General features: G+C 30.3%; 2 protein-coding genes across 6 annotated transcripts in view; one reads left to right on the top strand and one right to left on the bottom strand.

Annotated features, from left to right (window-relative positions):
• The window catches only part of LOC123007257, a 32,262-nt gene extending 27,689 nt beyond the window's left edge, over nt 1-4,573 (top strand). For all 4 annotated transcript variants that reach the window (XM_044402458.1, XM_044402467.1, XM_044402450.1 and 1 more), the window contains exon 2: nt 2,685-4,573. In XM_044402458.1, coding sequence (XP_044258393.1) covers nt 2,690-4,486 — 1,797 coding nt within the window. In that variant the 5' untranslated portion in view covers nt 2,685-2,689 and the 3' untranslated portion in view covers nt 4,487-4,573. The remainder of the gene's footprint in view (nt 1-2,684) is intronic.
• A 1,771-nt stretch (nt 4,574-6,344) lies between these two features.
• LOC123007635 (cGMP-dependent protein kinase, isozyme 1) lies at nt 6,345-17,842 on the bottom strand. 2 transcript variants are annotated; one of them, XM_044403034.1, is made up of 8 exons: nt 17,636-17,842; nt 12,102-13,021; nt 8,449-8,660; nt 8,121-8,401; nt 7,902-8,071; nt 6,893-7,851; nt 6,645-6,833; nt 6,345-6,592 (listed from the first exon to the last, which is right to left on the bottom strand). In XM_044403034.1, exons 2-8 carry the CDS (start codon nt 12,987-12,989, stop codon nt 6,430-6,432), a joined length of 2,862 nt encoding a protein of 953 aa, XP_044258969.1. In that variant the 5' UTR covers nt 12,990-13,021; nt 17,636-17,842; the 3' UTR covers nt 6,345-6,429. The 2 variants fall into 2 exon arrangements, with proteins under 2 accessions (XP_044258969.1, XP_044258977.1); XM_044403042.1 differs by lacking the exon at nt 17,636-17,842 and adding an exon at nt 17,266-17,348.
• Between the last annotated feature and the right edge of the window lie 719 nt (nt 17,843-18,561).

Below are 18,561 nucleotides of genomic sequence, written 5' to 3'. Positions count from 1 at the left end.
TTTTAATACTTTTTCTCTATTCTTTGTGGTTTCCATGTCATTTTAATAAATATTTCACATTAGGAAGTTAGAAAATCTTTTTAATAGATGTAGAAATAAAAAAATGACAAGTTTATTTACGATAAGAATAAAATAATATTACCAACTTAAGTTAAAAACTTAGGTAAGTAATTAATTACCTACTGTAAGTAATAATAAATTAACAAAAATAATACTTGTGAATTATGACATGTTACGTCTGAGGCAGCAACTAGATTAAATTTTTCACCGTTGTATTTCTGGGTAACAAATATGCTAGTAGTGAAAAAAAATATAAAACACGGTAGTGAAGATTTTTATAGCCTCGAATTTATTAAACAGCTCGATTAGAAAAAATTTTGGAACACTTGTCAAAGAACTAAATGTCTATTTATATAAAACAGGAAATGTATAATATGTGGTAAAAAGCATTCGTATTGGTCGGCTCTACTCCACCCTTAAATTCTTCCTTGTAGAGGGCTTGAACAAGCAAAGACAAGTTCAGAAACAGAAACGGGTGTTTAACCGAACTGCTCTCACAAGTTATTAAATTAGTGCAGTAATTATGTATTACAATAGAAACAGTACAATAAGTAAGTAGTTTTTTGTGTATGTATATGAAAATTACTAAAAATTAAAGACTAAAACTAACATTTTCGTAAAAAAATAGTCCAAAAATAACTATAAAGTAAGCTTACATTTATTGAATTTTAGTTTTTAATTCTCTTAATATATTAATCAAAAATCTGCACATAGGTATTTTCTAGGATATTGTCTACAAATTTAATTTATTAATTATTAATTAACTCAAAATATTTAGCGAAATTTTTTTATTGAAACAATTTTCTTGAATTACTAAAAGGAAATAAAACATGTCGGTTTTTGAAAAGCACACATTCAGCGGATTTTAGTTTTTAACTTTCTTAAAATATTAATCACATGTGAATATTTTCTACTTCAAATTTTTCATTATTAATTAACTCAAAAAATTTAAAGAAGATTTTTTTTATTGAGACAATTTTCTTCAGTTACTTAAAGGAAATAAAACATTTTGTTATTAGAAAAGCTTACATTTACTGGAATTTAATTTTAACTTTCTTAAATGTCAATCACAAATCTGGACCTATGGATATTTTTTACAAATTAAATTTTTAATTGTTATTAATTACTTCAACAGATTTAGAGAAGAAATTTTTATTGCGACAGTTTATAATAATAATAATAATAATAGCATTTATTGACGGTAATTACCTTTTACATCATTATAAGAAAAAACAAAGATACAGCAATAAGTAACAAAATCTGCTGGGAGGTGAGTTGTACTATTTATTTATTCTTCATTTTTACAATAAAAGAGTTCGAATTTCAATATTTATGTCGGCTTTTACAATTCTGGACGAATTCTAAATAAGTGATCAGTAGTAAAATTACTATGGTTGCTTTGGTATTAACAATGCTCATTGTAGTGATAGGCATGTTGCTATAATTAACATTTAAAATTCAATATCTTTTAATTTAGCTATTCTAGATATCAAAAGCTATTTTTTTAGATAGACAATTTATCAGTCTATGAGGTGCAAAAATAAAAAATAGGGTGCTCCATTAAATTTTTTTAAGTTATTTAAATTTAACAAACTTCAAAATTATTTTAACTTTTCGACTGCAATACATAAAAAAAATGTTTTAATCTTAAAGTTTGTACTTTCCTCTTTACAGTGGTAATTTTTTTTCCAGCTGTCTTAACTTTTTGTGTAATGTATTTTTAAAAAGAGGATGTTACTGCCAAAAAACATATGGTGTTTCATTTAAAATAACATAAGTTTGTATTGCAATTTATTTTTTGTCCACCGTGTGTGATCTTAAATTGTTTATTTGAAATGCGCTTTAGAATATAAATAAAGTCTACAAGATATCAAAATTCTCACTTAAATAATAACTGAGCCACCGGAGCTGAGATGAATCACCCTGTATAAAAATGTGATTGTATTTTGAGAACGGAGTTTTGTTTTGTTTTTGAGTTATACGATTTTTTTTCTTGAAATTGCAATTTATGTATTTTTTTTTAAATTAAATATAAAGTAGATAGTTGTAATCCTTAGAATCTCTTAGATCATAACTTTCATGAGAAAAATGATTTTATAGTGAATTGCCATTAAAAAGAAAACATTTGTAGAACTCAAAATGGCAACTCAAAAAAAAACAACTTTAAGATAAAAAACAAAGTCATTTTTTAACAAGAATAACTATTATTCAATTAATTAATTAATTGTCAAAGTGACATTGTTGTCAAAAAGATAAAACAGCTAATGTGATGATAGAAGGCATATACTAGAAAAAAATTACAAGTCCAACATCAAGAGAAAAATGAGCTTTTTTTTTCACTGAGTCAGAATATTGCAGTTTTAATTACAGATTTGCTCGTTTCAGGTGAAACAAAAAATGTTTTTCCTTTGCAGTTTTGGCGTAAAATCAAACATTTTTTTTTCCTCTTGTAAACTCAATCCGAGGAGATACTGTATAATATGTATTATCAACTTTTGTTACATTTAGTTTAAAAAATAAATACATTTTGAAATGTTTCTCAAAACATTAGGACCATACGTTATCATTATTAACTTTTATTTTATTTTATTTAGTGTTATTTTATATTCGTATTTTTGTTGCAGAGAAAATGGTTTATTACTTCTGCCTCTCCCTAAAATCTCGCAAAAAAACTCCAAAAACAGTCGATTCCAAATACCACAGCGTCTTAAACACCGTTTTAGAAAATTTGCGGGTTTTTAAAAGAGAAAAGACCAAGAAACCCGTCAAAATCCTAAAACTTTTAGACAAAATTATCCCAAAATCGTACTTTGGAACAACGTCAAACCGCAAACGTTTCTACAAAGTGGTTGAAAAAATTCTAACACAATCGAGATTTGAATGTATGCATCTGTCAGTACTCTACAAATACTACGATTACGACGAAATTCCTTGGTTGAAGGACTTTGAACCGAACATCCAGCACAAGATTCTACAACAACACAACTTATTTCTTCTCGACTATGTTGTCAAACCTTTGATTGCGTTTTATTACAAACCTGTGAGAACTTTAAATGGATACGAAATTAAATTTGTACGAAAAGAAAAATTTCAATCATTCCAAAGTAAAATATTTCATAAAATGAAAAAAATGGAATATTTAATTGAAGTCAAAGACGACGACTACGTGAAACCACGTGGCGTCTTGATCATAATTCCAAAAGAAGACAATTTCCGTGCACTTGTTAGCATTTTCCCAGATCCGGGGAAAAAATCTTATTACAAAGTCCTAACTTCGAAAATATACAAAGTTATCGAAGAAAAATTTAAGAAAAAAGAGTCCCTCTACAAGTATTGGTCAGAATTTACCCAAAAAACACAAACCCCAATTTATGGTATCAAAATCGACATCAGAGACGCCTACGGAAACGTGCAAATTCCAATTCTTCGTAATTTAATTTTGTCCCTTCCGACCCAATTCCTCAATAAGGAGGAGAAAAAATTCGTTATAAACCACATCACCAACCAGTTTGTCTCCTTCCGGAGAAAAACCTACAAGTGGAACCACGGATTGCTACAGGGTGATCGATTATCAGGCTGTTTGTGTGAACTCTACTTGGCGTTCACAAATGACATTCATTTTCCCGTTTTTGACGACGATGGTTTTGTCCATCGAACAGTTGATGATTTTTTTTATTGTTCGCCACACCTTGACAAAATTTACCGTTTTGGAGAACACATCCGATACGCTCATCAGGTGAATTCTACCAAAACTCGAACAAATCTATCAACTTTTCACCATCCACAAGATGAAATTCCCTACTGTGGTAAAATTTTCAATATGACGACGCGACAAGTGAGAACTCTATATAAAGTTACTCCACAATTCGAGATACGTCACAAATTCAGACTTTGGAATTTTAAGAATCAAATCGGTGATGATAATCCGAGGAGATTTTTAGAAAAAGCGATGGAGTTTTCATTCATTTCAAACAGTTTGACAAAATTTGAAATGAATACAGTTTTCAATAACCAAAAGACAGTTCTTGAGAATTTTTACGATGCAATGATTTGGGTTGCTTTTAAGTTTGACGCTGCTGTTATGGCATTAAGGTCCAGTTTTTTGAACTGTGATTTTAGTTATATTTGGATAGTTTTGAAGTCGACTATTGGGACGTATTCGTCGCGGGTTTTTAAGAGAATTGATAGGTTGAAGGGCGGTAACTATAAAAATATAACGTTTATATGCCTAAAAATCATAGCATGGAGGGCATTTCTTGCCGTTTTTAAACGCAGAAGTGTTATTTATCGAAAGTTAATTAATAAAATTAAAACTGGAACTAATTTGACTATGAAGTTTCATGACGACGAAGTGGAACCGACCTATTTTTGTACATTGCCGGAAAAATTTCGGTGTCTCAAAATTAACAGGAAAGCCCCAATTTAAGTTTTTTTATAAGTGTTTTGTTTAATTCATAACTTTTATTAAGAATAATTGTTTAAATAAAATAAATGTGTGTTGTTAAAATTTGTACAATTTGTTTTAATTAATTATTTTTTGCTCCCACGTTTATATCAATTTTAAAAACAAATTTTGCTGTTATGTTGAAAATGCTGTTCAATTTAATAAAAATTTCATTCTCTTTTCCCTTTGCGATGAAACAAATTTTATGTGTATTTAAAGGTAAATAGTGGTTCTTTTTCTTCTTCGAAAAAATATAAGAAATGCTTCTATTTCGAAATTGTGTATGTGGTACGACTTTGATACCTTTGGTGTCTATCTGCTTCACAATTTACTCACCCTAGATCACATAAACCCAAGGAGATATTCCATACTTTTACACTTGAAAATTTTGCGATTTTTCGAATTAGTACAAGTAAGTATCGGGAACACATAAGCGAGGAGGTATTTTACCAGGTAAATAAAAAGTATGGAACCAAACGTTTTTGCTTAAACTATTTATTTTTTGGGACGACTAATTGATGAATGATAAAGTATTATAAAATGTGACGTCTCATCTAGAATATAATTTTTTGAAAATTTCTTGTGATTTTGAGTTCTACATTTTTTTTTATTTATGCTTATGATCTAAGGATTATAACTATCTACTTTATATTTAATTTTTATCAAAAAATATTTTTACATAAGTTGCCATTTTGAGAAAAAAAATCGCATACCTAACGCAAAAACAAAACAAAATTTCATCCGATCACATACGATCACATTTTTTATATTAGATACTTTATTCTATTTTAGTCAATAATCATTTTTACACGGCTCCAAATGAGTGCATAAATTGGTTTTTATGGCACAGATCTGTCAAAAATCTGGCAAGCAACGGTTGGTTTAATTATTCAAACAATATGGTATCAAAACTTGTCATATTCTTTCACATACAAATCCCTTGATTTATGAGGAATTAATTTTCCCTGGGCAGTTTCAGATTCTTGTAAAATTTCTTCTGAATAAACGCTTTTTGCTTCAGAAACCTTCATTTCGAAAAATGAATTGTTTTTTAAACAAACGCAGTAACCTTAACAACATCAAAATAGCGAACTTTCTACACAACACTACAATTTGCATTTTCGTTAATTTCCTTTAAGGAACACGGGCGTAATTGGTGATTATGGCCCTTGGGAATTTAAAAGCTCTCGTTCCTCGAGCTTTAAACATTCCCTCATGCCATAATCTCATAATTATGCTCTTAATACATAAATAACAATTAATTTATATTAATTATTTTCTGGAGGCAAATGATTTAAAAAAAACCGCTTGGTTTCATACTTTTTATTGAGCCTGTATAATTTTGAAACTAAAAATTTTTCAGTTTTTACAAATATCAGGAATACATAAGCTCAAGGAGGTATCCATTTTTTAAAAGTAAAAATTGTGCGATTCTTTTAAATATCACGAGTAAGTATTAAGATTACACAAACACCAGGAGGTATTCCATATTTTTGAAATTGAGAATTTTGCGATTTTTACAAATATCAAAAGTAATATTAGGATCGCATAAATTCTATATTTTTAAAACTAAAACTTGTGCGATTTTTTTAAATACTTATCAGGAGTGAGAATTAAGATCACATAAACGTCTGGAAGGTATTCTATATTTTTAAAGCCAAAAATTGTACGATTTTTCTAAATATCAAAAGTAAGTATTAGAATCACATAAACGCAAGGAAGGATATTTCATAATTCTAAAATTTAAAATTTGACAATGTTTCAAAATATCAGGAAGAAGTTTTAGGATCACATAGACGCAAAGAGGAAACAACCTATTTTTTCAGAATAAAACAAATAATTGTAAAAGATATGAATTTATTACGATCATTACATCAATTATTGTCCATTTCACTTGTAAAAACAAAATAAAGATCATATTTATGTTAAAATTCCAAATCCCAATTTGAAAGCTCATCTGGAGGAATGTCGTTATCTTTTCCGAAACAGTCAAAATTGTTTGTATCACAACAACCTCTCACTGGTTGTCTAATGGGTGAAGGTAGTGTTTGATTGATTAAACCATCCCAATCAAATCCTTGAAACCATCTAAAACCAACATTTTACAAAACTAAAAATCATAACTCAAAGAAAAACATACTTATGTTTTTTAATATCTTGTATTCCACCTTTTTGATATCCTAATCTTTCTGATGGTAAATCACGACACAATTTCTTGATAAGACTTTGTGCTGCTCTTCCAATATGATGTTTGGCAAAATCAATCATGTCAATCCCTTTTAATATTAAATTGTAAGTTTTCATTGGATCTGAAGCTGTAAACGGTGGACTAAAAATTGTTTCATGTATTCCAGAAACTAACAAATATTTACCTAGTGTTTTACTTACTTTCCTGTTAACAACTCATGCATTAAAATTCCAAGAGCCCAATAGTCCACAGCTCTATCATGTCCCTTGTTTAAAATAGTTTCAGGAGCTACATATTCAGGGGTCCCACAAAAAGTCCAAGTTTTGCTACTATACCCCAATCTTTTCGAAAAGCCAAAATCAACAAGCTTGACATAACCATTGGCGTCCAAAAGTAGATTTTCCGGTTTTAAATCTCTGTAAATTATCCCTCTACTGTGCAAATAATCAAAGGCTTCCAAAACGCAACCAGTGATAAATTTCGTCGTGTCTTCATCAAAACATCCTCGATCTCTTAAAATCGTCCAAACTTCTCCTCCCAAACAAGCCTCCAACAACATATAAACATATTTCGAATCCTTGAACGTTTTGTACATTCTGCAAATAAAACTGCTTCGACAACTCATCATAATATTCCGTTCACTGAAGATATGATCCTGTTGTTGGGTATCCACAATATGTTGCTTCTTGAGGCACTTAAGACCGAATGTTAACGATGGGTTGTGCACATACTGAACCAATTCAACACGACCAAAACCTCCAATCCCAAGTGTTGCAATCACTTCGAGATCATCTAAATTGATAAAATCGTATTCTTGCTTTTCGGTACAAGTTGAACTGATTTTGCTTCTTTGTTCATCACCATAATCTTTTTCTTTGATTTCACTTAAGTCTCCAATTAGTTGTTTAAAAGATTCTCGGTCAAGAGTCAAACATTCCACTCCTGGGTTCATCGCAATTATGTTGGCAGTCCTGCAGTCTTCTTTTAGTAAAGCTTGTTCACCGAAATAATCACCACGTTGAAGAATTCGGATTTCTTCTTCATCTTCCATTGAACCTTGTTTGCGTTGTGTGACTTTAACACTTCCACTGCTTATGATAAAGAAGGTGTCACCGTTGGCACCTTGTCTGATTATATAAACACCTGCAGGATAAAATTCCTAGAAGGATCTCGAATCAGAGAAGATTTAACAACTTTGAAATGACATACGACTTCAAGAACATCTGCAATTTTAGCCAAAACTTCGTTACTGAGATTCTGAAGAAGAGGAACAGATCTGAGGAAATTGATATTGTCTTGTAATCTCTGAAGTCCGGTTCGAACCATGATTTGTTGAAACACTTTTCGGTCCAAGACCCAGACTTTTGAATCAACAACAACTGGACAAAACATTATTTTTAAGATTTTCTTCAAAGTGGAAAAATTTACCCCTAATTGAAGCAGTTCTTGTGCAATTATATAAAATGGCCAACTCTCCGAAAGCTTTCCCTGGTCCCATGTGCCCTAAGACTTTATCTTCTTTCATAACTTCAAAATCACCCTCAGCTGAGACAAACAAATGCGCCCCTGCTTCTCCTTCTTTGATCACATAGGAACCTTGAGGATACTCTTTGAGATACATACAATCGACTATTTCTCTCACTTGTGATGTATCTAAGTTTTGTAAAAAATTATTGTCCATGATGGCGTCTTTGATAAGTTGTTTTGATCTATAATTGCATGATTTGAGTAATTGAGGAGTAAATTGCGTGCTTACCTGAAATCTTTATCATGTTTTGGAATGGTAATGTCGCTTGCTTGACCGGTAGATTCACTTGATTCGGCTGATACACCTTGTTTTTTCAAACAACAACTGTTGTTGAGAGATTGTTGACTTTGTGGAGCTCGGTTTGCCATTGCGTGCTTTTCCTGAAGGCTCGTGAGAATATCTCCATCGTGGATAAATGTTGTGGTTTGCTGAAGGACGCTCTGAAATATCGATCATTTTTTTACCAAATAAGGCAGAATTATGTTTAGTGTTGGAGTTGCATTTAAAAAAAATCAGAATGTTTCAGCTACGAATGGGACAATTCTGTGTTATTCTGTTAACTTCAAGATTTCTTTTGTAACGAGGGTAGTAATAAAGGAGTAATTAGTCACTTTCCCGTCAAGAATAAAAATATCAATAGATAAATAAATTATTCAAAGTACTCGCTGTAAATTTTTCTTTACTTGATAGTAAAATTCACGAAAGCGACAATAGTATGTATTTTTTAAAAAGCGACAGGTCTTATTAGTTATTTTTAGGTTTTTTTTTTTGGTAGCTGCTTTGTTGGAGTATATCATCAACATTCTAGATTTGATTCCACAATAACTTGTTTAAAATTTCGGGATATGGTGAGAGCATGAAAAAAATGAGTGAAAAATACGGTGAACAAATCAAGGAAATATCAAGGAAGATCAAGAAGGGCGTTTAAGTTATTTGATAATAAAATGACAAAACACGCAAAACTGGTTTTTATTTTTAAGTATCTTCCATTTAAAAAAATATTTATTTTTTTCAATAATAATAATTAAGCCATGAAATTTGGAAGTCAAAATAACACACACAAAATTCCAAATCAATTTAAACAAGTTTGAGTTGGAATGAATTTGAAAGTTAAAAAATGGAACTGAGAATAAAATTTTCATTTCTTTTTCGGTTTCTACAACATTAATGTGGCTAACAGAAATTTTCAGTACGTTTGATAATTCCAAGAAACATGTTATAGTAAAACATTTTTACTTATTTTTTTTTCTGAATTCTTCGTCACACACCATTTTACATAGTATAAACCTTTAGGTTATTTGTTGTGCAACGATGAACCAGCCGTAATTTTCTTAACCTTTTCAATTATACACATTTTCACTGAAAATAATGTTTCTAAGAAATTTGTTCTTAACAAATCTTTCTTGTAACGAATCGGTAGTTGATTTTCAATATGTAATTTTTAGTCGCGATTTTAGGTTTAATTTCCATTGTTATCAAATATTGAAAGATTGAGGGATGATGGAGAAAATTTGACTTCTGTAACATTATGACTTTGTTTCTTTCTATCTAATTTATATTGGGAAATAGTATATTACATCACAAAGGAGAGACTAGATTTTTAAAGCCAAGATGCGCGTAGCTTCGCTTCGCTAGAGGAGACCTTTTTTCCATCATATGGTATAGTACATGAAAAATAAGTCCTTTTAAACTTGAATGAAACGTGAGTTTTTTATAGCTATTAATAAGTATAACGAGAATAATTAATTAATCGAGGACGATGCTAGGTGACGAGGCTAGCTGAGTCACCTGCGCAGCGTCCGAGATGGTTTAAATCGCTAATATTCGAATTATATTTCAAGCTTTATCATATGATCAACTTTTCTTGTTAACTCTGTTGGAAAAATTTTAGATTTGCAAGATAATTGGGTAGACACGAGGGACAATATGTCAAAGTCGGTATCAAAAATTGATAGATTAATGGAATGTTTACTATGATGACACGATAAAAAAATATTTTAACAGTATAACAAAATTTTAACTATTGCTCTTTAAGATCATGAACATTTTTTTTGTGAATTATAAGCCAGAAGTAGATGTAGAATTATTTGAAATGTTTAACTTGTCTTTCCTTGTGTATTAAACACTTTTTTTTTCCAAAATCGTTACTAAAGTTACATAAAATTTTCAATAAAAAGTCTAACAAAGTTCGCACAAAAGTAAATCATTATCATTATACTACAATTTTGTGTATTCTGGGTTTCGAACATTAATAACAGTGTTGTGGACTTTAGTGCCATAATACATAAATAATTGTTATGAAGTGAAATAACTATTATTAAATGAATTTTAATCGTATGGATTGTGATAATTTATTAATCTCCTAAATCTCCAGAATGAAGGTATACTTAAGTGGCAATCACATTGATTTTATAAAAAAACATACTTTTTATTGCTTTCGATCATCTAAATTATCATTATCAATCAAATCTGAGAATGATTCTCGAGAGCTGTATTAAATTGGTGACATCACTTATCATTTAGATCTAATGAATTTGATTTGATAATAGTGCATAAACAACGTGCAATGACCCCAATTTTTAAAATCTTAACAAAATCGCTGAGCACATTTAAATTTAAGATGTGTTTTGTTCTACATTTATTTTATTTTTACTTTATATGGGCAGATTTAATAAAGTTTATGCTTGTTTCTAAATAATAATTATTATTATCATTGGTTATTAAACCAAGGATATTTTATTTTTAAATCTCTCAGAAAATAATATAATAATGAATAAAAATTTAAGTAATAGTATATTGTGTAATTAGGAGTAAAAGTGTCACAGAATTTTTTAAATATTTTTTCCATGTTAAAAATCTCGGTTTATTAAATTTATCGTTCTCTAACGGTCGCTCATAAACTTAATTTTTATTTTATCATTTTATGATTTTGTCAATTACAGTAAAAGGCAAAAAAATGTACAATTTGAATTTTTTTTATTAAAAAAAACGAGTTTTGTTAAATTTTTCATCTTCTAATATTTACTTTTACAATTTTAACACAATTAAAGCTGTTTGTTTTTAAAAGACACTATTTATACTCTATTTAAACATAAAATAAATTATCGCATTAAAAATTGTTAAAATGTTAAAATTCTTGCAACTTGAAAATTCAATTAACAAATATGAAATATGATACATTATAAGAAAACAGTAATTTCCTCACTTTTTTCTCAAAATTAATTTTTTTAATGTTAAGAAATACCAGCTTGACAATACTAAAGACCATTTGAAGGTCGCCAACCATTTATTTCACTGCTTTGTTACAATAATCAATTGAAAAAATAATGAGTGACTATCACTTGGGAAGTCATTTTTGTGTTTACCAACATTAGGAGCCCATCAAATGTTAGAAACGATGTTAGAAATGATTTTTCATTTAGAAAATTTAGGTTTTCATGTAGGTACAGAATTTTATAAGCAGAAAATTTTACGATGTTAATAGAATTACAATCGTAGCCACTTTATTACATTATTCAAGGGTGAATTTTCGGTATGTTAACACGCAACTATTTTCTAGTCTTTTCCTCAAAATCAAGGGCCAACGACTTTTGACTAATACAAGTCTAGCGTGTTAAGTACGTTCTTAATTTAGCACATCTTGATTTGAAATTCACACTTTATCTGATTCGTTACTTTTATCTGTGTATCGAAACTGTCAAAATTATAAATACTATTGTAAAATGTAGATAGTGTTTTGTAAAGGCATGACGCCAACAGCATGACATTTAAATAATACATTTGATAGTATTGTAGTAGAGAAGTATGGAAAGCGGTTCCATTTTCTTTGAATTGAAGGCAACACAATAATGTGACAACAATACAACTGATATTAAACTCACCTTGAGCTTATGAATTTCTCTTTGCAATTTTAGAACTTCGCTTTCTTTGCAAGTGAGCTCTCTTCTAGTTTCGTAAAGTTCCGATTGCAGCGTCCCATACTTGACTTCCAGTTCCGAAAGTTCTTTTTTTAATCTCGCGATAATCGTTTTCAAATAATCGTTTTCTTCTTGTGCTCCGGAATGCCGGTCAATAAGACTCCGGGAATTCTTCCGAATCTGTTGGATGACATCGCCATCGATCGAGTTCTTGGAGCTCCTCCGGAGGGTCGTAGCCACGCCGTTGCCCATAGGACCGAAGATTCCAAAATCGCTGAGAAACTTCTTCGCCTCTTCGTCCTTACTAGCACTGCTTTCGTAGGCTAAAGCGTTATATTTGTGGTAGTCGAGGTTGGATTTTTTGATTTCCTCCAAGTCGAGCGATTTGGCGAGATTTGATCTATCACAAGTTTCCTTCGGGAGTGCCACCGGAATGGGGAAAGTAATCTCCGGATGGTTTAAATAAACGTTAGCTTTGATGACGGTTTTCTTCGAGGTGTTGTTGATTTCTGGGTTGGAGAGTCGTTTGGTGTCGGCTCTCGGGTAGATGGTGGCTATGACCGGCGTGGAGCCCCTCTTGGAGGGGCTGGGGGGTGGCTCAGGGGTTGAGTAGGTCTGCACGAGAGGCGTCGAGGAGTCATTGTTGCAGCCGCACTTGGCGTATAAACTGCCGCACGTGTGTGACTTTTTGAAGAGGGCGCGGGCCTCCTCCGGAAAGGATTCTTTGCGCGCATGGCCAATCATCGTTGACAGTTCGCTGACTGAGGCGGGATACACATTCAAACTGTACGATTTTTCCACCATCAAGTTATTTATTTGCTTCATCGAGGATGGCGGTCGCAACTCAACCATTAGGAAAACTTTCAATTATTATTTTCGTCACACTGAAAAGTAAACAAACACGTGGAAATTTACAGGTTTCAGTTTCAATATTTTTGTAAACAAGGACCGTAAGTCACTAACTTATTACATGTTATATAAAACATTGTTGAGTTTATGAAAAACTTCTATTCAGACAACTTTCAACAAAGTTGCGCTTGTATTCAAACAACCAAATTATTTTTCACTGCTATTACGCAAATCTTTCAAATTCCTTTGAACTCTAATAAATTTAAATATACTAATTACATTCGTGATTGATATACACCATAATTTGTAACGTCAATTCATATGCCAATAAAAATAGTTTCCGCTTTTTTTAATTTTGCAAGGCTGAAAATAACGAAAGCAGTTTATTTGAAAATAAATAGCATAGAATTTATAATTTTATACAGGCTGTTTTAGAACTAGCGCCTTTGACTCTACTTATTTCTGTTGAAAAAATTATTTTACCTGTTTTTTATCAAATCAAAATTTTGTTTTTATCAATATCAAATGTCAAAACTTTTTGACTAATAGAGTTTTTTTAAACATTTTTTTTATGTTCCTGGTATCTTATCTTACTTAGAATTCTTCTCTGGGGCTCGCGTTCTGAAATGTATGTATGTCCATGACTTCAGTAATAAAGTCTTTTTTTTTAAACGGAAATCAAAAAAATGTCAGTCGGCACTTTTCAGGAATTCGGACTGTAGAGAAAACACTTGAAGAGATTGAGAAAGTATTTAGAAATGCCAGCTAAAAAACTCTCCAAAAATTCTTAGTAGAATGCTCAAATATAAATATGCCAATCGACATTTTTTATAACATCGTGCTGTTATAAATGCTAAAAATGGTTTTATAGTGACTTGCCATTTAAAAATAAAAAAACATAATAAAAGAGGAAAGAAGGAAGCTGTATCCTAAATTGTAACTCTGTTTAATGTTATTTGTGGCTTTTATTGGAAATGTTTTTGTACCTTTACTAGATAATTATAAAAGTTATTTTTTGTTGAAATTGGCCCATGAGTACCTAAAATAACCGTTTTACGTACTATTTTATTGAGTCCGGAAAAGACTCATTTTAGGGACTTAAATTAGTCCCTAAAACAATTGTCTTCGGGAGGGTATACAAAAAATCATACACTGTGTCAATTTAAAACTTGCAATCGTCAATATCTTTCAACTGAAAAAGTTATTGAGAATCTCTCAAAACCCGTTTGGTAGTTCTTAGGAAGAATCAAAATGACATGGTAAGTGACGCACCTCCACCCACCCTTGAATACAATAAAAAAATAAAAATTTAAAGTCTTTGTTTTTGAATAATTGGAAAAACGCCTTTACTAAATAGGCTGTTGTATGATATTTTTGAAAAGCGCTTGTTATGAGCTTTCCAACGATGTATCACAAGTAAGGTTGTGCCATTTAAAATTTTCAATTTGGGGTGGCTGTGGCTTTAAGGGTGGGTGGAGGTGCGTCACTTACCATGTCATTTTGATTCACCCTAGGAACCACGATTCTCAATAACTTTTTCAGTTCTGCCGATTGCAAGTTTTAAAATTGACACCCTGTATACAAGATCATCAGTATCATTAAATAGACATAAAAATACCAAATGTCAAAAAATATATGTCAAAAATTTTTGACAAATAGAATATTTTAAACATTTTTTGATTTTTAAATGTTTCTGATATCTTACCTTACTTCAATTTTTCTCTGGGGCGCGAGTTCTGACACACTCTGTATGTGTTTATAAACTTCATAATTTTTAAAAATAAAGTATGACAATTTTACAATTACAAATGCCTACTTTAGTTTCACAATAAAAAATGTAGATTGTTTTACAAGTATAAAAAACAGAAGGTTTATTAGCTACTAATCAAAGTTGTGTTTTCACAAAAGATGTGTCACATGATTATAAAACTGTTACATGAAGTTTTGCTCGAACATCCTCCCAAAATATTAGCAGCAACTCAAAGGTCAAAGCTCAAGAAGCAACTAACTACGAAGTCGAGAAAGAAATGATTAATAATTTTATTCACGACGGTTAAATAATAATGTAATTATATGCGTATCCACAGTCAAATCATTTAGTTCATATTAATCTAGTGGAATATAAAGTCATATTCCACGACTCTTCTCTTTGACATTTTTATTGATTAAATTGAAATGTCAACTTTATCAATACCAAAAATCAAAAATATTTTATAATAATAGATAAAGCATAATATTCTACTAGGATATAATGTCTTTTATTCACTCAGGTGATTAAAAATCTCATATTTGACTCGTTTTTTAAACTTATTATTATTTAATGGTGTGACAGTTTAGTTTATTAAAAAAAATTGAAAAGATGGTAACTATACGAGGTGAACAAAAGTATGAAATCAAACGTTTTTTTAATTATTTGCGTCCAGAAAATAATAATTAATGAAAATTAAAGTTCTATAAAAATGTGATCGTGTTTTGAGAATGAAATTTTTTTGCTTTAGTTATGCGATTTTTTTAATGGCAATATAAATATATGAAAAAAATTCTATAAAAAGTGAATAAAATGTACATAGTAATCTTTAGATCATAACCTTAGTAAAAAAAAGGTTTTGTAGTGAGTTGCCATTTAAAAAAATTAAAAATTTTCAGAACCTAAAAGAAAACAAAAATTCTATTTTTGAGAAAGGACATATTTTTATAGCATTTTATCATACCCCATCAGTTTTTTCAAAAAAAAATTGTCATTTGGCTCCATACTTTTTGTTCACCTGCTAATTAAGATTAAGTTTTCCTTTCAATGACCCAAAATAACTGTCTCCTCGTTATGTAAATAAAAAGCTTTATATAAAACAAATAAAATAGCTTCTATGTATGTATGTGTGCGTCATGGAATCATTTAGGCCGTCCTCAAAAAGTAGATTTGAAGTTTTATTGCTTTTATCGTTTCCATCACGTGCTAATTGTATATGACTGCAACTAAACTTTGTATCTAAGTATCAGGAATAGAAAAAATTATGTCTAAAAATAATTTTTCGGTAGCACTAGTTGATAGTAATAGTTTAAGAATGAAAAATATTTATCGAGTAAAAAATATCAATATCGCAGCGTTCAACGCGTTCTTTAACGTTTTCCCAAATTGATATTATATGGCATCCCTTTGTTATAGAAATATTAGAATCTTTGACCTGTTGCTCAGCCAAAGCCTTGTAGGTTATCTGTTTGTGTTGTTTAACAATGAATCGGTAATTTGCATTTTGCGTAAATACGATATTTTTATAACAACATTTTTCCTTTGTTGCTATAATTGTGCGCCGTACCACTCTTTACAAACTTTTGCATGAAAAGAAGAATGGAAATTTCACAGACACCCACTCTTAAATGAATTTTGTGAATGTAATCGGAGCCATTTAGTAAACTCACTGTCACTGACATATATAGGCTGCGCCAGAACTACCAGGGACATGGAAAAAATGTTAAAAAAAATTATCTATAAAAATTTTGAAGTTATGAGAGTTTAAATTTTGAATTTCTGTTGGAAAAATAATTTTCCAAGTTTTTTTGCTAGAGGCTATTAGAAGAAGAAACAAGGGAGCTTTATTCTAAATTGTAACTCTGTTTTAGGTTATTCGTGGCATATAAAAATGTCAAATGTCAAAATTTTGTGACAGAATTTTTTAAACATTTTTCCATGTTTCTGGTATCTTATCTTAGTTGAAATTTTTCTCTGGGGCCCGAGTTTCTGACACACCCTGTATATGCCAGTAGTAATAGTATACTATGTCATAAGGTAGAGAAGATATTTTATAGCAGAGTTGTTTATTACCCCAGATGCGTAGGAAATAATAAATGCGAAAATATAAAACTCTTCTATACCATGTTTTATATAATATTTTTTTTACTACTAGCTCATTTATTACCCAAAAATAGTACGGTGAAGAATATAACCTTACTCACTGGACAAGTTGATTATTTTATTTTTATCGTAAATGAGGTTATGTCATTTTTTTACTTATGCATCTATTAAAGAAATTTTCTAACTTCATAATATGAAATACTTGTTAAAACAAATAGCAACTGCAAAGAAAAGGGAAAATTTGGTTAAATCTGCCCTACTACAGATAGTATTTCAACATGAAATAAGTTAATAAGTAAATAAGTTAAGAGTTTTAACAAAGACAGAAAATTAGAGGTGGTATTATTTTGATGTATTTTTAATGAGGAAGTTTCAAGACTTTTTGTATTTGTATCAATATAATATCCTCCAATATCGGTATTTACCCACCTCCTAATACATTACTGCTGTTAATAATGAAGATGATTATTGAATCCCGGGAGAGAAAAACAACTTCACAACCGTTCGACAAACTAGTAGTGAAAAATTATGTATATGTTAGGATGTCGACTTTTGTTATTATTATAATGATGTAAGAAAAATCTTCGTGGCCAAGGTGACCAAGCAGCTGTGGTAAATGATCAAATAGATTAAAACTATGTGAAAATTGAATTAGCTCTCAACCGCAAAACTAATTTATTTTGAAAATTTGTCATACCCGAACATAACAATAATAAAAAATGCTGAAAATTGATTATGTTAAATAAAATTTTGCATTCAAGTAATTTTATTTTACAAAATTAGAGAAAAGTTCGCTTACCTGGGAGGAAGTCGGTAGACATTTGGCAAAATTTATAGTTAGGAAAATCCTCAAAAAAATCAATCACACAGACACTCGACGAAAATGAACAAAGTGAGGTTATTTATAGAGTCATTGAACAAGTTGTCAAGTACTTAAAATAAAAACAGTGAAGTTGCGTTAGGTTGGCTCAGTGTAACAAGCGCTCATGTAATCTGACAAAGTAGATTTCATCTAATTCACTATTCCCTATCGACCTCGCTCTTCTCATTATAGCCAACACTATCAGATCAGTGTAATCTTATCATTGTTTAAAAATAGCGTTTAATGTAGATCAAATGTTTGTATTTACCTACTCTTTTAATACTTTCTGTATCTACCTATTGTTTTGTGCAGACAAAATTTTACTATAACGTTGTAATATGTATATTGCTTCTGGGTTGGCACTCTTAGATCACGTGGATAAAATATTATTTGCTTAATTAACTGAAAATCCTTATCACGTTCTGTCGACATTTTCGGTATTAATTTAGCGTATGCTTTGGTACCCACTAAATTTGTATCCTCAGATGAAAAAATTTAAAAAAGAGTATGCATGTAGAAGATATTTACTGTACGTGTCAATTGTTACTTCCGCCGATTATTAGTACTTTACGTTCATTTTGTTTATATGAATTATACAGGGGATGGTTCAAAACTCGCGCCCTAGAGCAAGCCCAGGTATCAGGAACATGGAAAAAATGTTAAAACAATTGTATCTGTAAGAATTTTGAAATTATAGGGGTTAAAATTTTGCAATTTGACACTACTTGATTCTCTTGGAAAAATATTATTACATGTTTTTTGCTACAGGCTATTGGAAGAAGAAACAAAGAAACTATATACTAAATTATAACTATGTTTAACGTTATTTGTGGCTTTAATTGTACCTTTACTGAATAATTATA

The sequence above is a fragment of the Tribolium madens genome, unplaced genomic scaffold (assembly GCF_015345945.1).
Source record: "Tribolium madens isolate multiple individuals breed KSU strain unplaced genomic scaffold, Tmad_KSU_1.1 Scaffold_11;HRSCAF=98;Tcas5.2_LG3b, whole genome shotgun sequence".
Taxonomy (NCBI): Eukaryota; Metazoa; Arthropoda; class Insecta; order Coleoptera; family Tenebrionidae; genus Tribolium; species Tribolium madens.
The sequence above is the reverse complement of the archived record's forward strand: the minus strand, read 5'-3'. Positions and strand labels throughout refer to the sequence as shown.

What these genes read in the sequence shown, in the direction of transcription:
- LOC123007635 (XM_044403034.1), bottom strand. Translation starts at nt 12,989, where the DNA reads ATGGTTGAGTTGCGACCGCCATCCTCGATGAAGCAAATAAATAACTTG. An exon ending in AAGAACTGCTTCAATTAGGG is followed by an intron (nt 8,072 to 8,120) that starts GTAAATTTTTCC and finishes TGTTTTGTCCAG; the next exon opens with TTGTTGTTGATTCAAAAGTC. An exon ending in CATGAGTTGTTAACAGGAAA is followed by an intron (nt 6,834 to 6,892) that starts GTAAGTAAAACA and finishes AACAATTTTTAG; the next exon opens with TCCACCGTTTACAGCTTCAG.